The sequence below is a fragment of the Myotis yumanensis genome, unplaced genomic scaffold (genome assembly GCF_028538775.1).
Source record: "Myotis yumanensis isolate MYYU_CA2020_CCGP unplaced genomic scaffold, mMyoYum1.0.hap1 SCAF_17, whole genome shotgun sequence".
Classification (NCBI taxonomy): domain Eukaryota; kingdom Metazoa; phylum Chordata; class Mammalia; order Chiroptera; family Vespertilionidae; genus Myotis; species Myotis yumanensis.
In genome coordinates, this window is record NW_027223768.1 from 13,579,408 (window position 1) to 13,603,679 (window position 24,272).

Here is a 24,272-nt window from a genome sequence, read left to right on the forward strand (position 1 = left end):
AAATATTTTTTTAAATGACTACTTAGCCAAGACCAGAAGTAATCTGTCTACCTCCTGACTCTATTGAAGGCTGAGAGATGGACACTCATTTGTTTCCCCCTCACCTACTTAACACCTCTTTTTGCTTCACTCTGCTCCAGGAAAACCGTTTTAGCACTCTTGCTCCAAGATGAGGCCAGAAAATTTCCATTAGACTTCAAAAATATATACCCATTCATCCTTTCATTCATTCATATATACATAAGCTTCAAGGACAAAATTTTCTTTTTCCACAGCAATTGCTAGGAGTCTGGAGAAAAGATCACCTGAAGACCCAAACTCCAATACCTATGAGTGTATGAAAATATCATACAAATTTTAAAAATAACTCTTTAATCATATACACATAAGGGGAGTAAAGGGCAGCACCAGGCTGACAGGGGAAGAGAGCAATGTGTTCTCCCTTTGTCCCAATGTCAGCTTGGCACCGTTCTGAGATCACACACACAAGTGGGCTGGGTTGGGAAGTAGCATAAGGGAGAGGACTGAAGAGACATAGGCGAGAGGGCGGAGGCAAGGGCTGGCAGTAGCCTCAGTCAGTAGACTCCAACACCGATTCGCTGAGCGCGAGGTCCCAGTAGTGTTCAGCCCCATGCTTTTTGAAATGCTCCCGAGCCATGTTCTCTGTAGGGCACTGTTTGAACTTCATGTCCCCAAAGCTCCGGTCTTTGGCTGTACCCTGAGAAAGAGACAAAATTTGTAGTAACGACACTGCAATTTCTAGTTTAAGTCAGATATTCTTTCATAAAACCTAAACACTTGTGTGGCAATGTGCCTAGCTGAATATGATTTGATGGTAAAAAGAAATTCTAATCTCCACCTCCTTGGATGTTACATGAGTTTTCATGAATTTATGCATAAGGGTTTGTTGGTCTTTTTTGACTGAGTGGAAAAAGAGGAGTTCTGTGCTCTGGTGCTTGGGTGGAAGAGCAAGTCTGGAAGGACTATGGATGGTGAGATGGGATGAACTTGTCTCCCACCAGGCCTCAAAGACTAAATGTGGTCTTTTCAGGACAAAGGTGTTAGAGAACCAGAGGCCAAAAGGACTCTTTTCACAAGACTTAGTGAGACCCTGTGTACAAGAAGGAGGCTTTGGGGCCCAGTGACGAAGAATAGGGGGACAAGGGGGAGAGGGAAATGGGAGCCAGGGGGACGACCTCCAGAGAACTGCAATAGAAAAAGACACTGGGTGGAAGCGCATTCTCACAAAAGGCACCAGTAGCAACAAGTCAGAAAGTGCTTCCTCAAGAGACTTCCAGGGATAAGACTCCAATAAGGAGGCTAGAGCAGAACTTGGCTTGTTTTTGAACCTGAGACACAATTTCTGAGGGCACTCAGATAAATGGAAGAGATGAAAAGGAGGGATATTAAATATGCAGGTGGGGACTTATGAGACAAAAACGAAGGATACATGAAAAACAATTAGTAGCAATTACCTATAAAAGAGTGGTCTTAAAGAATCAGGGAATCAAAAGGGAACTATTTCAGTAAGTGCTTTTCTTTGTTGAAATAAAATAGAATTTATTTTATTTTTATAAAATATATTTTATTGATTTTTTACAGAGGGGGAGGGAGAGGGATAGACAGTTAGAAACATCGATGAGAGAGAAACATCGATCAGCTGCCTCCTGCACACCCCCTACCGGGAATGTGCCTGCAACCAAGGTACATGCCCTTGACCGGAATCGAACCTGGGACCCTTCAACCCACAGGCCGACGCTCTATCCACTGAGCCAAACCGGTTAGGGCTAGAATTTATTTTAATAAGCATTCACTGCTTTTGTAGAACATTACTTTTATAATACAGAACTAGTTACTATACATGAGCACATTTAAAAAGTTGCCCTAGCTGGTTTGGCTCAGTAGATATAGTGTTGGCCTGAGGACTGAAGGGTCCCGAATTCGATTCCAGTCAAGGGCACATGCCAGGTTGCGGGCTTGATTCCCATTGTGGAGCTTGCAGGAGGCAGCCAATCGATGATTCTCTCTCATCACTGATGTTTCTATCTTTCTCTACCTCTCCCTTCTTCTTTGAAATCAATAAAAATATATTAAAAAAAAAAAATAGAAGGTACACATGAACTCAATACAGAAGAACAAAATGAAAACAATAATCACAAAAGTAAAAATATTTACTATGTATAAAGTCTATTTTGGAGTGGGAATAAAAGGATTATTGTATTATATCAGGACACGGATAGCTACTAAGAAAAAAAAACTTTTAATGTTTCCTAGAGAAATAGGATATTTTATGCTTCAAAACAGGAAAACAATGCTTACTTCACAAATTGGCCTGAATAAGCATATTCATTCATTCATTCTTCGGAACTAATACTGCTTCACTAAGATTTCAGGAATGAAAAAACTGTATAATCATAAAAAAGTTCTATTTGAAGAGTGATTTAGTTACAATGAACAAAGTACAATTACACAAATAATCTAATTAGGTTCTCAAACAAACAACAAAATACCTGACAATAGGGAGGGAAAAATTACATTTACATAAAACAGTATTGGATGTTAAACGTGCCTCACCCAGTTACACAGCTAATAAGTAGTACTGCCCAGATTCCCCAGCTTTATACTAAGGTCAGTGTTTCTTTACTGTGTCTGTCCAGAGGACAATCCAACAATTACCTTCCCTCTTTACAGGTCTCATCTATGACCATAAAATAGCTCAACTGAGAATTTGTGATCTTGCCACTGGTTTTCCATACTCTTTTCCAGATGGCAGATACGAACATGATCTTCAATTTAACTAAAATATAATGAGTTAGAATTTGCTACCAAACGTTTAACAATAAATTCCCTCCCCCTCCCCCCAAAAATCAAGAAACACAAATTACTTAAGGGATTAGTCATTACTTAATTTTAGCATTCCATCACTCCATTTGAATAGTACAAACAATCAAGAATTAAAGTTCTGCTTCAGTGTTTAATAAAAAATCACCTAGCCCTGACCGGTTTGGCTCAGTGGATAGAGCGTCAGCCTGCGGACTCAAGGGTCCCAGGTTCGATTCCAGTCAAGGGCATGTACCTTGGTTGCGGGCACATCCCCAGTGGGGAGTGTGCAGGAGGCAGCTGATTGATGTTTCTCTCTCGTCGATGTTTCTAACTCTCTATCCCTCTCCCTTCCCCTCTGTAAAAAAAAAATCAATAAAATATATTAAATAAAAAAAAGAAAAGAATCACCTACCTCCCAGACTAGTACACATTTGTTGGTTTTCTTCACAGCTTCCTCATCGGATTCCTCATCATCTGGAAAAGACAATATAGCTAAGTCTTGCTCTAGATATAGACTAGAGACCAAAAATTAGGTTCTAAACAAACAATGTTCAAATCTACCCAAATTATTTTAAATATTGTCACCCTTTACCATGAGTTGGGATCAAATGTCTTCTGTTTCTCTTTACCCCAAATTAGACTGAAAGCTTTAAATAGGCAGGAAAATTAGTTGATTCAACAAACATTTATTGAGCACCTACTATGTGTCAAGAGTTGTGCCAGATACTGGGAATAAGTAGATAAATAAAACGAGCAATTAAAAATAAAAACTTGTCATGAGCACTTTGCGAGCCAGGCTTCATATGCCAACATAAGAGTCCATTCTCAAGGAGGTTTTAGTCTAATGGAGGAGGAGGGCAGATATATCAAACAAAAATAGGAACACTTACGAAACAAAATATAGGTCAATTATAGTAAAAAATATACTTTGTGCCCCGCCACCGTGGTTCAGTGGTTGAGCATCGACCTATGAACCAGGAGGTCACGGTTCAATTCCCTGTCAGGGCACATGCCCAGGTTGCAGGCTTGGTCCCCAGTAGGGGACGTGCAGGAGGCAGCAGACCCATGATTCTCTCTCATCATTGATGTTTCTCTCTCCCACTCCCTCTCTAAAACCAATAAAAATATATTTTTTTTAAAAATAAACTTTGTAAGGTTAAAAAATACTTTAAGACCAAAATGTTAGGTAAAATAAAGTAAAAAAAAAGGCTCTCTGTATATGTTAAATGCCAACCAAAGTTTTCAAAGAAAATAATGAATACTGATGGAAGAATGGTGGCCAAGAGGATTTCAAATATACATATTTGATAAGATAAAGTTGGGCAAAAGAATGAAAAGTACATTTTCTTGAACAAAGCAGGAAGCTTTTTTGATCTGAAAATCTTTTTTTTTTTTTTTTGCCTTCAATCCCTTAAAAATTTTTTTATCAAAAAATAATACAGCCCTGGCTGGGTGGTTCAGTTGGTTGGAGCATTGTCCCGTATACCAAAAGGTTTCAGGTTCGATTCCTGGTCAGGACATATAGGGAGGCAACTGATCGTTTCTCTTTCACATCAATGTTTCTCTCTCAAATTAAAAACACACACACAAACAACACAGACAAGGCCCTGGCTGGGTAGCTTAGTAGGTTAGAGCATCATTCAAGGTTACAGGTTTGATCCCCAGTCAGGGCACATATAAGAATCAACCAGCCAGGACCGGTTTGGCTCAGTGGATAGAGCGTCGGCCTGCGGACTGAAGGGTCCCGGGTTCGATTCCGGTCAAGGGCATGTACCTGGGTTGCGGGCACATCCCCAGTGGGAGATGTGCAGGAGGCAGCTGATCGATGTTTCTCTCTCATTGATGTTTCTAGCTCTCTGTCTCTCTCCCTTCCTCTCTGTGGAAAATCAATAAAATTTATAAAAAAAAAAAAAAAAAAAAAAAAAAAAAAAAAAAAAAAAAAAAAAAAGAATCAACCAATGAATGCATAAATAAATGGAACAACAAATTGATGTTTTTTTCTCTCTCTCCCTCCACCCCTTAAAAAAAAAATTAAAAAACAGCCCTGGCCATGTGGCTCAGTCAGTTGAGCATGGTCCCACAAACCAAGGTTGTGGGTTTGATTCCCGGTCAGGGCACATGCCTAAATGTTGGTTCAATCCCAAACAGGAGCAACCAATGGATGTTTCTCCCTCTCTCTAAAATCAATAAAAACATCCTCAAGTGAGGATTTAAAATAAAGGATAAAATAGACAATGCACACATGGCAGAGAAACTGGTAGAAAGAGGGAAAAGCCTTAATGGATAGGCAGAATAACTAACACTCATGCACATGACCATGTATGAATGTCTAGCATATTCACAGTCCAAATGGGTCTTTCCAAAATTCCTGAACATTATCCAGTGTTAGCAAGAACGTCAGGAGGGGAATTGATGAGTGGACACAATACCACCCCAACTCCCACTTAATCCCCTCTAACCCCCATTCACCATCTCCCTTTGTGTTAGATGTCTGTTCATCCCACTTTATCCGATGCAGCATAAGACGCTTAAATTTCTTCTGGGACTTTGGGCCTGGAAACAGAAAAGAAGAATTTTGCCAAAATTGTGGAAGATGGTGGGGTAGAAAATAACCTCTGAGCTCATTCAATGCTGACATTAATATGGTAGCTGAAGCAATCCCAGGAATCATATCTTAGGGCCTTTTACTCCAATAAACACAAAGTAGAGGCCCAGGATATTATACCCGGGTATGGTTCTAAAATAGTATCTTTTTCTCCTTTCTCCCACCATGCTAATCACTTCAAGGCACAGGGTTGCCTGGGGACAATCTCCCTCAATTTTTTCAGACTCACCCCCTTCCACTACTACCACGTTGACATCCTTGTGCAGTACCACCACCCCTGTCAGGTACAGTTGCCCAGCATTGGCCTCAATCTTGAACTTCTTGGCTGGGTTGCTCAAATTTCGAACTCTGGAGAAGGGAAAGTTTAGTTATGGCTTTCATTTTAGCATCGGTAGCTGCCTGAATGGAATGGCAAATAAAAAGATGAATCCAAAATGATTTTCTGTCTAAAAACAAAGGTCTTTGGAGTAAGCAAATACTAGTATACTAATGCTTAAAATGTAGAACTGATGAGTCTAGACATATTTCTACTGTCTTATACTTCTCCAAAGTCTAGCACTCCACCTTAAAACAAATACAGGTAATCAAAATTTACTCTAGATGCTTAGAATGTAGTTACAATGCTATCCATAAAAAATTTCTAGGATATATGAAAAACTGTTAGTAGCAATTATCTATAGTGAATGGTCCTAAGGGATAGAGAATAGGAAGGGGACTTCCCCTTAAGTGCCCTTCTGTATTGTTAGAATTTTTTTTCTAATCTGAACAAGGATTCACTACTTTTATAATAAATATATCACTTTTATAATAAAGAACTAGTTACTAAAACATTAAAAAAATAGAAGACACACAGATACTCAACGTAAGAGAATAAAAACATTAAATCAACACAAAGGTAAAAAATATTTACACTGTATAAAGTGCATTTTGGAGTGGGAATATCGGTAAAAGGTTACTGCAATACATCAGGATAAGGATATAGTTACTGAAGAAACTTTTAATGCTTCCTGGAGAAATAGGGTATTTTATGCTTCAAAAATCATAGATGATCTTTAGTTCACATCTTAGCCTGAACAAATACACTCACTCATTCATTCTTCAGAAATATTACTGGTCCACTAAGAAGCCTCAGACACAGAAGAGTAAGCCTTTAACCCTCACCACTGTAAAAGATTTACTAACTCCTCTTTACACTAAGGTCATTTAAGGAGTAGGGGCTGATGTTAGGTATGCTTTTAGACCACAGTGATTCTGCCTCAAGGACTTGGAAATGTTCTAAGGGAAAGGCTGCCAGTTTGAACACCTACCTATATACAGATATGTGTACCCCCTGTGAAATGTCTTCTTTAAGCTTTTTAATTTTCTTGACCTTTCTCTGTTCTGCTGTAAGTTTTCGGGCAGCATTGGCCTCTTCATGCGCTCTGTCGTGACAGGAAGGACATCCACAAGTGAGAAAGGCATTGAAGATCAGAGGCAGGGCTGAGGGAAAGAGAGAGCAACGGAGGACTCTCCCCTCCCTTCAAATGTGGATCCCCCAGAAAAGTTTAGGAAAAATACCTGCCCCGGGTTTCCACCCAACCCCATGGCACTTACTTCTGTCTTTTTGCCATCTGAGCTCTGACATGGGCTTCTACCTTCGTGGGGTCTTGAACAGCTTCTGTTCCTAATACTCGCATCAAATTAGAAATTCTCACTGCAGTGGAGAGAGGACAGAAATCAGTCTCCCAAATCACTTCTCCGGCTGGGATAACCTATCCTCTCTTCTCTACCAATTCATATTGTTTACATATTTCAAATCTGCTGAAAACTCACTTCTTCTAGGAACTCCTACCTTGAAAAGTCCATACAATTAACTCAATATTTGTCGATGTTCACACAGTTAATCTAAATAGTTGGCATGCATTAAATTTATAAAAGACAAGGAACTTTAATTTTTTAAATGTCCTTGTTTTTTATTATTTTTATTTTATCATTTTTAGTTATTATTATTCTTTTTAAAGAAACTTCAAAATTTTTTAATTAGTTAATTTTTTTAGAGAGAGAGAGGGGAGTGACAGAGAGAGGGAGAGAGTAATATTCATTTGTTGATCTACTTATTTATACGTTCTTTGGTTGATTTCTGTATATGTCCTGATGGGGAATCGAACCCGAAACCTTGGCTTATCAGGACAACACTCTACCAACTGAGCTACCCAGCCAGGGCTATTGTTTTCTTTTTTTAATTGAACTTATTGGGGTTACACTGGTCAATAAAATTACATAGGTTTCGCCTGGCCAGTGTGGTTCAGTGGTAAAGTGTCGATCTATGAACTAGGAGGTCACAGTTCGATTCCTGGTCAGGGCATATGCCCAGGTTGTGGGCTCAATCCCCAGTGTGGGGAGTGCAGGAAGCAGCCGATCCATGATTCTCTCTCATCATTTATGTTTCTGTCTCACTGTCCCCCTCTCCCTTCTTCTCTGAAATCAATAAAAAAATATTTTTAAAAATTACATAGGTTTCAAGCATATAATTCTACAATACATTATCTGCACATTGCATTATGCACTCACCATCCAAAGTTTAGTCTCCTTCCATCAACACTTATCCCCCATTTACTCTCTTTCACCTTGGGAATTTAATTTCTTTGGTATTTTAACTCTGATAACAGCATTTAGTGAAAGATCCTATACATAACAGTGCTCACTCAAAATCTATCTGAATAAGGAAAGATGACAGAAAATTTGGAAAAGGAAGAAGAACCAATAAATGATTCTGAGAAACAGAATATAGAGAGATGCTAAAGTTGCTTTAGAATTGCAGAGATCAACATGCCACCCTTTCATCCCTGTTTTTAAAATATGTACCTTTGGGTTCTGGAGGAGGCATCAGGCCCAGCCTGACTTTCTCTTGTAGCTCCTTCTGTGCTTCCCTCCTTGTTTGCCTTCGAAGTTTCTTCTGTTCCTTCTTGGTAAGATATACTCCCAGAGTAACTGGTGTGTCATTGTCGACTGTTAATCAGAAAAATGAATGTACTAAAGCAATAAGCATATTAGAGGGACATAGGTGTTATATCAATCACATTAAAAGAATCTTTAGTTTACCCCTAGACGGTTTTGCTCAGTGGATAGAGCATTGGCACATCAATGTTTCTCTCTGTCTCTCCTCCTCCCTTCCACTCTCTCTAAAAATCAATGGGAAAATGTCCTTGAGTAAGGACTAAAACAAAAAAACAAACAAACCAGAATCTTTAATTGTTTTGGTTATTTTTAGGTAGTAAGGTTTTATTTTTAGACTCTGATTAAATAAAATTCAATATTATACCTTGTATTAGTACTCAAGATCTCAATCTATTTTTCTGAAGTTACTGGAGATACTGATATTGGCAAGCAAATTTACTAATTGAGGTATTATCTCCTCTGTTCATCTCAAACCTGATAAAAACAAAGTGTTTTATAATCCACATAACTCTTTTTTGTTGTTAATCCTCACTTTAGGATATTTTTTCCATTGACTTTTAGAGAAAGTGGAAGGGGAGGGGCAGAGAGAGAAAAGGAAACATCAATGTGAAGGAGACACATCGATTGGTGGCCTCCCACATGTGTCCCCACTGGGGCCTGGGATCAAACCTATAATCCAGCCAAAGCCGGTTTGGCTCGGTGGATGGAGCGTCGGCCTGTGGACTGAAGGGTCCCGGGTTCGATTCCGGTCAAGGGCATGTACCTGGGTTGTGGGCACGTCCCCAGTGGGAGGTGTGCAGGAGGCAGCTAATCGATGTTTCTCTCTCATCGATGTTTCTAACTCTCTATCTCTCTCCCTTCCTCTCTGTAAAGAATCAATAAAATATTTAAAAAAACAAAACAAAACAAAAAAAACCCTATAATCCAGGAATGTGCCCTTGACCGGGGAATTGAATCCACAACCCTGCAGTTCACGGGCTGATGCCCTAGCCACTGAGAAAACTGGCCAGGGCTGTGCTAATAAACCTTTGCTACAATAATGATAAAGAGAGAGAAAGGCTAAAGACAAAAATTGAAGGACAGATATTTAGAGTTGGTGCACAAGACTGGAGTTGGGAGTCAACACTATGGCAAAAGCCCAACTTGTAATACACATCAGTGAGGTCCTCTTGAAATTAGGCCTCAGTGCTCTAAAGCTGCACTAATACTGTAGCTACTAGCCACATGTACCATTTAAATGTAAATCAATTAAAATGGAATAAAATTAAAAATTCAATCCCTGTTATATTAGTGCAACTCAGTTTTCAGGTGCTCAATAGTCACATGTGGACAGTGGCTACTACACAGACAATACAGATAGAAAACATGTCCATTGTCACATAAAGTTCTATTGGTTAGTACTTCTTTAGAGTCTTGACTGAGTAATCTATATATTACCTGGAGGGTTGAGCTGGGCTGGATGTTCAACAAGATTTGTGATTCCAAAATAATCTTCTCTCTTGGGATTTTGCTCTGTACTAAAATTGGAGGAAGAAGGGAAAACAGGATATGTGGGTAGAGATGATTCCGAGAGGGGTAGTCTCAGAAACACAATGAAAAAATCCACTCTCTATAATGCACTCAAGCACTTTTTAGTATTTGCATATCTATAATATGTGATTACATTACACATCATTTTCAAGATGAGAAAACTGGGTCCCACTAAGGTTGGATGCACTCTCCACACCAGTTATTCTCGACATTTCTTCTACTCTAACACCCTGATAGATACCACATTCTCTCATTAGTAACATTAATTAGTAACATTAATTGGTTGACAAAGAAAGGGTAGGAAAGGCTGAAATACAGTTTCCTAAAGCCATGTATCAGGATGATGAAGCAGATATAATTAATGCTCTCTAAATGTTTCTTTTTAAACATTTTTATTTTTTAAATTAAATTTATTGGGGTGACAATGGTTAATAAGATTCTATAGGTTTCAAGTGTCTATCTCCATGACACACAATCTGCATACAGCATTGTGTGCCCCCGCATCCAGTCAAATCACCCTGTTACTAATACTTGGCTCCCTTTACCCTTTTCCAAATGTTTCTTCTATGCTCTATTAACCATTCTCTCTCCCATCAACTAAGAATCCTTGCTCTATCCTAAACTGGATCTTTAAGAAACATAAACACCTATTATAAGTAACAAAAAATATAAGAAATAAGTATGCTAAAAACAAATAGCAATTTATAACAAAAGCAAATAATTTATAGATCTGCTCTTTTAGATTGTTTGTGCCCATTTCTCCTACATTAACCAAAAAAACAAACAAAAATAACTCATACAACATATTCTTTTTAAGTATATGAGCTTGTGTACAGTTACCTATTTCTCTTGGATTTTAAATGTTTACTTAATGCATAAGTGTCATCTCTCCCATTAAAACTCTAGACTTATTAAAAGGAACTAACAAACTCACAGGTCAAAGCCATTGGGGATGATATAAGAATCCCACCACTCAATTTCAGGAATATCTCCTTCCTTTAACTCCTTCTTAGGAGCAATGAGAGCCAGCCTAGTTGAAGTATGGATGCCTGTTTTTCGAGCTGCTTGTGAGATCTCTGCCTGCAGCTTTTCCAGTTGAGCCTAAGGACAAGATAAACCAAGAAAGGAAGATAAAACATGGAGTGGTAGAATCCCAAACTTTAAAACACTCCCCTGTTAAACTCTTTACACTTACTGTCACTAGTTCATAATTTCTGAAAGCTTAGAAAAAAGAGCTGTCCTGCTTTATTTTATCCTTTACTTAATACATTTCACCCTCATCACTACTTTCACCCAATGTGTGCCTGCAGCAAATGTGCAGAAATTGAATGTTATGAAAACTTCATTCTGAGAAGATAAAAACAAGGCAAGACTCATTGAATATACAGTCAATTCAACTCTCCAAGTGTGTGGATTGTCTGCAGTAAATTTTAACACCAGGATAGCTTTCCTCAATCACTCAAAGGGTTTTCTGGATTGTCTTCCTCCACTGTTATTTGGATGTGGAGAATTTTCAACTCAATTTTATTTCCACCTAAACAGAATGTAATTAGGAAGACAAATCATCTAAAAATCCAATTGCCTAAAAACAGAGAAATGAGTTGACAGTATTTTAAGACTCTATTCAGTGTCCTTTGTCGCCTTCCTAAGTTCTTTGGAGTTCTAGGTTATATTCTTATCCAGATACCTTTGTCCGTAACCGCTGGGCAATCTTCTCAAATTTGCCCTTGTCATGGAATTTAAAAGTGCGTCTCTGCCGCTGGGAAGGGGCAATTGAAACTCGGGGGTCAAAAAAGGTATTGGATTCCATGTCTTCTGATGGCTTTTCTTTAAGCTGTTGCTTGAATTGTTCCCTCTTCACCGCACGAATATTGGCCTTTAGAGTAGGCATTCGGTGTGTCAGCTCTATCTCCTTGCCTGTTGCATCTACAGTGCGACCTTGCTCATCGAGAATCAGTGGTGTAGGTTTAGTTTGATCTTTTAATTCAACTTTCCTGAAAAATAGCCCACACAGAAATAAATTGCATATGGAACAATAAGGCAAACAAAAAGCAAACAGAAAATAAAACAAATCAAAACCCAACAAACACAACCAGGTTACCCAATTCTAGGGAACATAAACCCATAAGTGAGTAATAATATCTTGACTGAAAACACCAAACTGGTTATTTGAATATAAAGTACAATCAGTGTTGGACTTGGACTTGCAACATGCATTAGCCAATTGAATGTATGTGGAAGGAACTATGTGTGCTAGTTCTAAGCCAAGGTCTTAAGAGATATCTCACTCTCACGCACTACTGTGATCCATCACAGGAAGAACTTGGAAGCCACTGACACAGAAGATTGAGGAAATGCATAGAATAGACTTGAACCGAAACTCACAGCTTGGAGTCAAGTCCAGCAGAGCCCAAGATGACTTGCACACTTGTGAGCAAGAAAATAAATGTTTATTGTTGTAATGCACTGAGATTTCAAGGTTTCTTAGAAAGAAAAATTGACTAATATACTTTGCATGTTGATTTTCAAAAAAAAAAAAGTACAATCAGATTAAACAAACTGATAGATCACATTGATATAAATTTGCAATCCTATCTTTCTTTACTCCTGAATTCTTGGGTCAGTAAGGGATGCCATACCAATCGCAGATGCTAAAGATGAAGTTTATCATCTTTACCCAGTTATAGAGAACACTCAGATATGGTCTCACCTAATGTGGTTTATTGGATAGAGCTGAGTTAGGAACCAGGAGACCTGATTCTATTTCTAGCTTCAGTATTAGATGAATAATCTTAACCTCAGTCCTACCAATTATAGAAATATTATAAACTCTGCAACAGGGAAGCCAAAAGAATAAATTCAACTGGTATTTACTGAGTTTATGTAAGAAATATGTAACTGTGAGAAATAATTTAGGTTCCTTGGAAGAAGAGGATTAATGACATTCAAAGGCATTTATTGCTTCTCAAGCTTCAGAAACAGGGTTCCATGAAATAGATACTCACGGGGGAGCAATGCCCATGGCATGAAGATTGGCCAGGCCCACCATATTGGCATTGCCAATGAGCCCTGGCTTCAGGGCCAACTGGGCTTGGATGCGGGCTTGTAGTTCAGCTGCTTTCCTTGCTTTCTCAATGGCATCATTCATGAAAGTGGCGGCCTGGGAGGGCTGAATAGTGTTGCCAATTGGAAGTCGCTCTGGTTGAGAGGAAGAAGGAGTCTTTGGCTGTGAGATGGGTAAAAAGAAGTCAGAATTAGATGGATTAGGCAGGCAGGTAGGTAGGTGGGTGAGCGCCCAGGCACACACACACACACACACACACACGCACAGGCACATGCACACGCACACCCAGTGGTAGACTGGAGTGAAACATGCAGGCACTTCTGGACTCTCATTTGAATGGATGGCAAGAAATTCTGTGTTAAAGATTCTTCTTTTCAGAGTAATCTGGGTATAATACCTGAGGTGTAGGGGGGCTGATGAAACTCAGTTGTTTTTTCCTCTCCTCGATTTGACGTGTTGCTGCCTCCATCATCTGTTTGATCTGCTCTCGGGAATAGGGGAGAGTTGAAAAGCTGTTAATGACTCTTTTTTATTTCTCCCATACAAGTTCCTAAATCCAAAGGGCTTTCAGGTCTAGAGGCTTAACATTTTTTGAATGACTACATCACATTCTGCCTGTATTATAGGCTAGGAAATTTAGTAAAGATGAATCTACATAGCTAAGCACTAAAATTTTTCAACGTATCTTCCCAAGGCAGGACTGGTATGTTAGGTAGTAACATAGCTGGATGACTAAGACTTTGGAGTCAGAGAAACCTGAGTTTGAATCTTAACTCTGCCACTTAATGCTGTGTGACCTTGGACATGGTATTTAATCCCTAAACCTCCAAGTGTCTAAAAGGGGTAAAAACAGTAACACATACCTTACCAAAGCTATTGTGAGCATTTAAATAACATATGCAAACTCATAACAGAACTTCTATTCCTAGAATAGAAATCATCATGCTTTTTTTTTTTTTAAATCAGGTTATTGGTCCCTGAATTACTTGTTTGGGTAACCAGAGATGACAATACAAAGACCTGCTTCATAGTCACTGTAAACTCCTTGAGGACACAATCAAATAAACTCTTCTTAAATTTTCCAAGAGAACTGGTGTCAAGGGGCTCCAAGATATATATATATATATATAAAAAATTTTATTGATTTATATTCAGAGAGAGAAGGAAGGGTGGGGCGAGGGGACTGGGGAGGGGGGAGAGAGAGAAACACTGACTTGTTGTTCCACTTATTTATGCATTCATCAGTTGCTTCTTATATGTGCCTGACAGGAGATCAAATCTGCAACCTTGGAGTATTGGAACAACATTTTAACCAACTGAGCTACCTGGCCAGGGCATTCCAAGATATTTTTTAAAATTTATTTATTTTTTATTTTTTTATTGCTTAAAGTATTACAAATGTTTCCTCACCGCCCCCCTTTAAATTTATTTTTAACATTTTTTGTTATTAATCCTTACCGGAGGACATTCCCCGCCCCCCCCCCGTCACCCCCATCCCCCACACTGATTTTTAGAGAAGGTGGAAAGGAGGGGGAGAGACCGAGAGAGAGAAAAACATCAATGTGAGAGAGACATATTGATTGGTTGCCTCTGCACACACCATGACCGGGCCGGGGATTGAGCCTACAACCAAGGTACGTGCCTTTGACTGGAACTGAACTCAAGACCCTTCAGTCTTCGGCCAACACTCTAACCACTGAGCAAACTGGCCAGGGCAACTTTTTTAAATATTTTTTTTATTGATTTCAGAGAGGAAAGTAGAGGGAGAAAGATAGAAACATTAATGATGAGAGAGAATCATTGATTGGCTGCCTCCTGCACACCCCCCTCTAGGGATCAAGCCTGCAACCTGGGCTGTGCCCTTGACTGGAATTGAATCCAGGACCCTCCAAGTCCACAGGCCAATGCTCTAGCCACTGACCCAAACTAGCCAGGGCAACACATTTTTTTTTTTTGAGTAGGTAATATATTTACATAGTTCAAAATGTAAAAAGTACAAAAGCTTATATTGTGAATTCTTCCACCTCATTCTCTACTAAAAAACATCATTATCAGTTTCATTCCTTTCAGAAATATCATATAAGCAAACCTATCTACCCAATAGAATATATCCATATATATTTCCTCCCAAGAAATTTTAACTGGTGTAAGAAACAGTTACTGCTTATGAGGTATCAAAAGTGTCTAACAGTGACCATTAAAAACAAACAAACCAGGTAATTCCTATTAAAAACATTAAAAGTCAACTTGAAACTATTTAAGTGGATTATACCTTCTCTGAATTGTTTTTGGAAATTCTCTTCTGCCATCAAGCTGAATTCTGATTATCTCAATAATTTTCTCAATGACCCAATGAGGTAGATAACTAGGTAAATGACATTATGTAACACACCTTGCCTGCCACATAATAGGTGCTCAGTAAATGCCTTTCATTAACCTTCAACTGAAATACTCCTGGTTAATCCAAGGAATGATGAAACATAAAACAGGAAATGAAAGTTCCCCAATACTAAACACTAATGCACATCGAGGCCACAGTAAATCTGGATCCACATATCTCTTGCTTCTCCAACTCACAAAATGACTGTTTCCAGTTCTTTTTTTTTTTTTAAACCTTTACCCGAGGAGTGAGGATATTTTTTCCATTGATTTTTAGAGAGTAGAAAGGAGGGGAGAGAGAGAAACATCAACATGAGAGAGACACATCAATTGGTTGCCTCCTGCAGGAGTCCAAACTGGGGCCAGGTATTGAATCTGCAACCGAGGTACATGCCCTTGCCCGGGAACCAAACCAAGACACTGTTTCTCGGGCCAACGCTCTAACCACTGAGCAAACCAGCCAGGGTGTTTCCATTTCTTAATACTAACCTGGAGCTTAGTCAGCATGCCAGGGCTCTCTGAAGGAGGCCCAGGGATCACTTCTGGCTCCTCTTCTACCTCCTCAAAACGGGGTATCCGTCGCTTCTTTACTCCTGATGATTCCTTGGAGATCTCAGAGTCATCACCAAACACTTCCTAAGAGAACCCAAGATGAAAGAAGAGTTGTATCCCTGCCCATGGGAGAAGAGAAGAATCATCCTAGTTCCTATCAACATTTTGTGGCATTTCCCAGAGTCTTCTAGACCCTCCACCAAATGGACCATCTCACCCAACTTCATCATTCACCCACTCCAGTCAAGCAAATTTCATCCCCATGTCCTTATCAACATGCCCATCTCAAGGTCTTTGCAAATGCTCCTGCCCATATGTGTAATGATCTCCCTCAACTTTCCCACAAACCCCGTTCCAATTCCTGCCTAAAACTCACCTCCTCCAGGAAGTTTTCCTCATTAATAATCTCATCCCATACTGATCAAACTGTTGTTTCGCCTCCTCTTAGCACTTAATAGCTTGGTTTATACTATGTAAAATTACATTCTGCTTGCCAAGTGTTACATCTTTCAATGTTAGTACTTTCTCCCAACTAGAATCTAAGCTCTTCCAGGACAGGGGCTTTCTCTTTCTTCTTCAGTACTCCCCAATAACACTTTGCTTTTATCAAACAATGGGAACTCATTGTTGACTAACTTGCAAGGTGAATTTAACAGGACCAAGAATGGCCAACTGGAAGGGACAATGGGGAAAAAGCAAATGTACACACCGGTGGTAGGCTTTGGGTGACATCCCCTCTTCACTAGGAGGGCTCGTGTTTTGCAAGGACATATCCTCGGCCAGGGGTGAGCGCTTCCTGGAACTCCTACAGTTCAAGAAAAAGGACTCTCCCATAATATATTGTGTGGGGTTGGGATGTGAATGGACCAAAAAGGAACCCATATCCCAGGGCTATCTAGATACCTCCTTCAAGAAACCGTTTTTATTAATCCCACCTAAGCACTTATACAGCAGCATGCCCTATCATAACTAATGTTCACTCTACAGATCTGTGTATACTGTATATCAAGCATTCCCCTTTAAAGATAAAATTCAACAAAAGTCTACAGTCAACCCTAAAATTTACATGAAATTGCTACCCATATTTTATAAGTTGTGATTATTTTGTTGTGCTCCCCCGACCCTCAACCCTTAAATAGCAAATTCCTTTAAGGCAAGGACTAGCTCTTATTCCGGTGATCACCCTCCAATGCCCTAAACACAAAGAGTGCATGAATGTTTGTTTCTCTTAGTTCCATAGCCTGGCCAGGGACCAAGCAGACATTGCTTATTCACCTTTTGTGCCTCAGGAAAAGCAATAGGATAGCCAAAGTATCAAAAGCACTTTGGAAGGTTTGACAGAAGTCACAGAAAGATTTTTTTTAAAGATAGAGACAGAGAGCAAAGATATATAGAGATCAGCTACTTGATACTGCAAATATTCAAAGAGGCCATGACCAATCAGCAACCATAGAATAAAAAGTGAAGGAGGTAAGGGAGTAATGATGGTCCCATTAAGTACTCTATTCATGGGGCCAGATGGCTAGTAAGATGCTATATAGAAAAATGGCAGGCTCTCTAGACAAATAATAAATAGTAACTGTTGTTAGGTATTCCATCTGTAAGTCCATTGCAGAGAAACCTCTAAAAAGGAGCAACAATAAGGTCTACACTCAGGTAGCAGTGGAATCACATTCTGAAGCAATCTATTAGGCATCAAGCGAATCGAAGCATAAAATCTTAGATCAATCAATTTTTAGGTAGTAGTAAAGGTGGGGGAGGGGGAGAAAGAAACATAGGGAAACATGAGAACCAAAACCCCTAACTGTATATGAAAATAGGACAAATTTATCAATTGTTTCCTTGGAATATTTCAACCCATGAACTTAGGTAGTTCATTAACATAAGATGGAGATAATACAAGTTAACCCCCTCTGCTTTCAGCTCTAAGTAAGTACCTCTCTTGAATATTAGGTATTCTAATAGTGGATATCAAAGTGTGAGCCAGGTAAGCTCAGCAACTTTGTTACCATTCAAAACACTCCCGAGTTCATCAGATAGTTAACTGTAACCTACCTTTAGCTCTCGTTTTCTGCTCCTGTCACTGCTAGACTTGGAATGTCTAGAGCTTCGGCCTTCCTCTACAGCCTCAAACAGTTTGTCCACAAATCGGAGAGTAGAATCATCAAGAAAAGGTTTCAGATGGTCTAAAAGGAAAAAAACGAGGTGGTAGGGTTAAAAAGGTAAGAGTACTTTAGTCTAATACTAGGCGTATAACAGACACCAACACTGGAAATTTATCCCTGAGGGAGGAAAATCTTTTAAGTTCTTTGTAGGATTCCCATAAATCCTTTTACACTGAGTAACTTCGCCCTATGAGGTAAAAATACAGTTATAATTCTTCAGAGTAGGAGGTAGCATAGCCAGAGCAATCTATTAAGTTGAGCATCAAACTTTGGATGAAAAAAATCTCCCTAACTCTTCCCCAAATAGCAGAGACGATCATTAACAAAATTTACCTCCCTCAACTTCTTCATAACAACGTCTATATATTTAGATGTCAACCTGAATCTGAATGTATTCACCTCCCTTTAATATATTTCTTAAGTAAGTTTAACTTAGGTAACTCAGGACAGTGGTCAAGGGAAGTCAGTCTGAGATTCAAAATGTCACAAAAATAAGAAATAAGAGAAAAAACAAAATCAGTTGAGGTATTTTCATTATAATGCAAGAAAAAAAATGTAGACTGATCCTTTTGGGAAAGTTCAAAGCAGGCTTTGGGGTCATCTCATGGTCAGTCAGAAGATTCAGAAAGGTACATACCAGCTGCCTTCTTCTTGTCCATGCCCTTCCCCACACAGTTCAGTGCTGCTGTGACGACTGTGGGCTCTGAGAAGCCCAGTACCCTCTTCACTGTCTTCTCTATCCATGGTTTTAGCTCATCCAGCTCCCTCTTCGACAGCGCCATTCTTCAGGAAAAGGAGGCTAGCTTAAATGGAGTTCTATACAGCACCTAAAAAGAAATCAGGAAAGTCTAAGTTAGAGGATAGGAAAAGACCGAAGTGATTCCAGGCAATGGTTAGTTAGTACATCATTATGCTTAGGCAGTTCCTCCACCTCGTTTCAAGCCAAATACTTTACCTAAAACGCATACTTCATAGCAAAAAGAACTCCATCCTGTTTGATTTTTAATCCTAACTCAGTATCAGTGGGTCAATGAAATTTGTGGAATAAATAAACCAACCCTGGGAATAATCTAGTCTGAAGAATGAGTTCTAGCCCTGGCTGGTATGGCTCAATTGGCTGGCTGTCCTCCTGGCATGGAAAGGTTGCCATTTCAATTCCCGGTCAGGGCACATGCCTGGGTTGTGGGCTCGATCCCCGCTTGGGTGCATGCAGGAGGCAGCTGATAGATGTTTTCTCTCTCTCGCTTCCCCTCTCTCAAAAAAATCCAAAAAGATAGAGAATTCTAGCTTCTTTTTTGATCCTGTCATATCAACAAGGACTTGTTTTATAACATGAAAACAAGATTGAAAAAGCCCACCCAGAGTTTTATCTTTTCTACTTCTAAGCAGGCATTCCTTAGCTTAGTGGTTCTCAACCTGTGGGTCACAACCCCTTTGGGGGTCGAATGACCCTTTCACAGGGTCGCCTAAGACCATCGGAAAACACATAATTACATGCTGTTTTTGTGATTAATCACTATGCTTTAATTATGTTCAATTTGTAACAATGAAATTGGGGGTCACCACAACATGAACTGTATTAAAGGGTTGCGGCGTTAGGAAGGTTGAGAACCACTGCCTTAGCTCAACTCAGACCTATAGATTCCCTTTCTTTTAAGGGTTGCAAGTAAGGGAGGGCTTATCCAGGTCAGTTTATCCTATATTAAAGCTCATAATCCTTAAGACTATTTGGTCACATTTCTTTCTTTTTTTTATTGTACATCTTTATAATTTCACAAACAACTGTGACAAATCATTCGGCATCTCGGTGTTTCTATATCTGGACAACTTAGATCTTATTCATCAGCCTGCTGAACTGCTCTTTTTTGAAAAACATAGATACCATCCAAAAATTTTCTGATATCCTTGTTTTTAACTATTGTGGCTTGCTGAATCAAAGCAGCTGAATTTGATATAAGTTCAATGTCATTTCCTTTAAGAATCAACTCATCTGTCTGGGCTTGAGATACTGAACGAGTAATGCCTGACCTCATCCGAACTCTACGGATGTATTTAAATTTCTAATTTCAACAAGAGAACCATTCTCCTGAATAACGATGTTGATGGGGAAGTGAGTGTACACAGACCTCATCTTGTAACGGAAGCCCAGTGTAACATCCTTGACCATGTTCTGTACATGACGGCAGACAGTGCAAACTGAGGCCAATTCCTTTCTATTCCCCCACCACTTGTCAACCCAGAGCCTCTTCTTTTTCTTTCGTAGGAGACTGAGCTCTACATTGATTTGATTGAAGTCCCTCCACAGGGTGCCTCTGGGGCCCTTCACAATAACTGTACGTCCCTTCAGAGTGATGTCCACATTTTCTGGGATGTCCACAGTCTGACTGCTGAGAATGGTCTTCATCCTCGCAACAGATGTGGCAAAGAGCTGGTCACATTTCTTTGAACTCATATTCATCCCAGTGAGAATTCTATATTCAGATAATTTTCTCTCATGTCCTACAGCAAGCATGTCAAACTCGCGGGCCATATGTGGTCCACAACAAATATTTCTGTGGCCCAGCCAATATAACGGTATGTAAGAAACTTTTTAATAAAAATTTCATAACTTAATTTTTACAATATCCTGTTATACATAATAACGAACTACAATGTTCGCTAATGACTGATTACTATAATCGTGTTGCATTCATTTCCTTTACGTGCCTTACGCGCAGGCGCACCATTTCTCTCCATTAATATTAGCAGCGAATATTTGAACAGCCAACTGCCACATCGTTAGTCTTGTACTGACTTGTTTGGTGTGCGCAACAGGAAATATTTTGCTTTCGGAGAACAAGAAAAATAGGTTTATTTGTGTTACGCTTATTAATTTGTGCAGTTATTCAGTGTCTGGTAAGTTAATGTTCAAGAAAAAATATTAATTTTTATTAAAATGTTCTATTATTTTATGTTAACAATTACTCATTTATTTCAGCCTTTTGTATTCAGCATGTCTCTATCGAAATAAACCTACGTTTCTATGAAAATTGAAGCTTTTGTGTTTTTGCGGCCCACATCAACTTAGACCTTGTTTATTTGGCCCATGTTAGCCTTTGAGTTTGACATGCTTGTTCTACAGGGTCTCTGTCAGTTGACTTGATAAGAGTAAATCCCTCAGCTCAGAAAGGAATACCCTCATTTGGATGTTCTAGCTCTTTGCTTTTTTCACCTTTATTCTCCTACTATTTAGCTTAGCAGAGAAAACACTATCATAAAGGACTCTCTACAAAAAATCCTTGTTACTTAATGCAAGCTGGTATAATTCTTAAACATTATTCATGTTTCCATTCTGATCTCCTACCTAAATCTCAACTCAAAACTCATGAGCCTGGCCGGTGTGACTCAGTGGTCGAGCATCGACCTATGAGCCAGGTCAGGTTTCCATTCCCGGTCAGGGCATATGCCCTGGTTGCAGGCTCAATCCCCAGTAGGGGCGTGCAGGAGGCAGCTCATCAGCGATTCTCTCTCATCACTGATGTTTCTATCTCCCTCTCCCTTCCATTCTCTCTCTAAAAATTAAAAAATATATATTTAAAAAACAACTCATGAGCATAGAGAACATTTTATTTCCCTGACTTCCTCCATAATGCCTAAAAGTCAGTAACTGCACTGACCTCGATTTCCAAGCTAACCTCCCAGCAGTGCAACCTATCAAGGTCTAACCTAAGAATCAATCTTTCAAGATGTTTTAAGGTATCTTTTCTCCTAAAAGATCATCTGATTAACTTTTACTTTCTTGGCAGGTTTATCCTCTTTAAGATCTGTTGTTAAACAGTTGTATTTAATTTTGGAATAACCATAAGCAGCTAGTAGATTAAAATCATGAAACTAGGAGTGAAAAAGATTTTATGCCTCAGTGACACATTACAGAAAGTTCTCTCTTCACCCATCACGAAATAGCAGTATAACCTACCAATCTCTACATATTAAGTGTGTCCTGCTCCAAAGCAGCACATTCATAGACCAGAGTGAAGAAAAGAGCTCACCATGAACCGTTGCAACACCAAGCCTCTACTATTTAGCAGCCTTCGGGCAAGTGGGTCCCTCTAAGCCTCAGTTTACCCATCTTACAAAATGCAGACAATGGCCATACCTACACTGCACTTAATCCATTCAATAAATATGTACCGTGTAACTACCAAGTGCCAAGCAATACGCTGGGTGCTGAGGATATGTACAACGGTGAACAGACCAGCGAAGCATGCTCGCCTTAAGAGTGGTATATGGCAGCCAAGCGGAATCACAGGCGAGAGGGTCACGCAGTGTGGAAACCCACAGCAGCGAAGGAGGTTCCGCTCATCCGATGCAAGGTGTGCCCAGCACTAGGAACAGCTGTATCCAAGTCCATGTAAGATGACGTGCACACGGAACAGGCAGTGGGCAAAATCAAAGTCTCACACAGTGACTAGCTTTGTCACTGATCAAACGTTGAACAATAACCGAGTGGGGGGGGGGGTTTGCTATGAGGAGGAAGGAGAGGAAGGCGGAATGATGTCTGAATGAGCTGGGAGCAGAACCCAGTCTTCGGAAGGACTTCCTCACGCCGGGCTCTTCTCCACCACAACCGAGCCACCCCCCACCCCCAGCCCTATCCTTCCGTTTCTGCTCCCTCCGTCCCTCCGGCGGGTCCCGAGCCCCCCTTGTTCCACCCAAACTCCCCATTTCTGAGCTAGTCTCCCAGCCCGTCTCCTTCCCGCCCCCGCCCTTTCAACAATCTCCTTCTCAGCCGTCCTCCCACAGCGCCTGGTGCTCCTTCGGCTGCCTGCCCGCAGAGCCTGCCCGCGGCGATCCTCCTCCGGGACGGAGCCCCGGCCCCCGGCGCTCGGGCGGGAGGACACCCCCTCTGGGCCCGGGGCCACTACTCACCTCACAAACTTCAGCCCCTGAGACGGAGCCCGAACGTTACACCGGAACCGGAAACCCTCCGACTGCCCGACGTTCTGCCGTCGCTACCGCCACCGGGGCCTCCACGCCGCGGTCCTCCAACACGTGACGGGGGAGGGGCGGGCCCGCCACTCGCGCAGCCGCAGTAGCCACCTTGCCGGCGGCGGGGCGCACGCGCAGTGGAGCCCTGGAGGTGCGCCCTGCGAGTGGCAGCGTGCTGCGGCTTCCCCAGCCAACTCCGTCCCAGAGGTTACTGGCCGCTCAATTTTGCATGAAGCACCGTTCCCGGTGTGGAGAGTAAGTGCGCTGAAGTCATGCTAAAACTAAAAGCGAGCCCCAGCGCAGCCTTTCTGGCAGAAAGTCAACCCCTGGGAAGAGTCGACTTTCCTAGTCTTAGCCACGTCTCCTTACCCTTTCTCCCTCGGTTAAATGAACGGTGGTACCAGAGACCAACCACCCAGAAAAAAAGGCGAGTGTAGGACTCTGGAGTTAGTAGCGCCCCCTACATTTTATTATGTCATTCACTAATTGATGGGACAAATATTTATTGACTGCCTACTAGAATGTGTCGGGAATCCTCTGAGAATCAATATTGCTTAATGATTAAGTAAGACCTGGGCTTTAAAGCTCGACTACTTAGATTTGTATTCCAGTTCTCCTGCTCATTAGTTGTGACATTAGGCAAACTACTGCCAGTGGTTCTCAACCTTCTGGCCCTTTAAATACAGTTCCTCATGTTGTGACCCAACCATAAAATTATTTTCGTTGCTACTTCATAACTGTAATGTTGCTACTGTTATGAATCGTAATGTAAATATCTGATATGCAGGATGGTCTTAGGCGACCCCCGTGAAAGGGTCCTTCGACCGCCAAAGGGGTCGCGACCCACAGGTTGAGAACCGCTGAAGCCCTCTATTTCCTCACCTGTAAAAAAAAATCCATTTCATTGGGCTGCTGTGAGAACATTAGTGACTAAGGACAATGCACTTAAAACAGTGCTTCTCAATAAAGCTACAGGATACAGGATATACATACATGTATAATAGACATCTCTATTATAGATATTTTATATATTACTTATATCTACTGTATAGCTGTAAACAATTTACACAATGAAAACTGAATTGATTCCCCTTCCCCCAAGAAAACACACTCCAGCTCCCAATAGTCTTCCTCGTCACAGTTAATGGCAACTCTATTCTTACAGTTATGCAGGCCAGTAATCTTGGGAGTCATCCTGGACTCCTGTTTCATTGGCCCTTTTTTCAAAATATTTACAGAAACTCTTCTG

At 40.4% G+C, this 24,272-nt stretch overlaps 1 protein-coding gene and 1 pseudogene across 2 annotated transcripts; both read right to left on the minus strand.

Annotated features, from left to right (window-relative positions):
• Nucleotides 1-355: 355 nt before the first annotated feature.
• PRPF3 (pre-mRNA processing factor 3) lies at nucleotides 356-23,072 on the minus strand. 2 transcript variants are annotated; one of them, XM_070397668.1, is made up of 16 exons: nucleotides 22,964-23,072; nucleotides 18,693-18,882; nucleotides 17,946-18,076; nucleotides 15,828-15,974; nucleotides 13,357-13,440; nucleotides 12,901-13,121; nucleotides 11,583-11,889; nucleotides 10,830-10,996; nucleotides 9,803-9,882; nucleotides 8,273-8,416; nucleotides 7,022-7,121; nucleotides 6,736-6,849; nucleotides 5,658-5,776; nucleotides 5,293-5,376; nucleotides 3,236-3,297; nucleotides 356-718 (listed from the first exon to the last, which is right to left on the minus strand). In XM_070397668.1, exons 2-16 carry the CDS (start codon nucleotides 18,835-18,837, stop codon nucleotides 572-574), a joined length of 2,052 nt encoding a protein of 683 aa, XP_070253769.1. In that variant the 5' UTR covers nucleotides 18,838-18,882; nucleotides 22,964-23,072; the 3' UTR covers nucleotides 356-571. The 2 variants fall into 2 exon arrangements, with proteins under 2 accessions (XP_070253769.1, XP_070253770.1); XM_070397669.1 differs by lacking the exons at nucleotides 18,693-18,882; nucleotides 22,964-23,072 and adding an exon at nucleotides 16,600-16,695 and having other exon boundaries at nucleotides 17,946-18,033.
• On the minus strand, nucleotides 19,891-20,569 carry LOC138995780 (large ribosomal subunit protein uL6 pseudogene; annotated as a pseudogene).
• Nucleotides 23,073-24,272: the final 1,200 nt, after the last annotated feature.

What these genes read in the sequence shown, in the direction of transcription:
- PRPF3 (XM_070397668.1), bottom strand. Translation starts at nt 18,837, where the DNA reads ATGGCGCTGTCGAAGAGGGAGCTGGATGAGCTAAAACCATGGATAGAG. An exon ending in GCATGCTGACTAAGCTCCAG is followed by an intron (nt 13,441 to 15,827) that starts GTTAGTATTAAG and finishes TCCCGAGAGCAG; the next exon opens with ATCAAACAGATGATGGAGGC. An exon ending in AATGTGTACTAGTCTGGGAG is followed by an intron (nt 719 to 3,235) that starts GTAGGTGATTCT and finishes TCTCTTTCTCAG; the next exon opens with GGTACAGCCAAAGACCGGAG.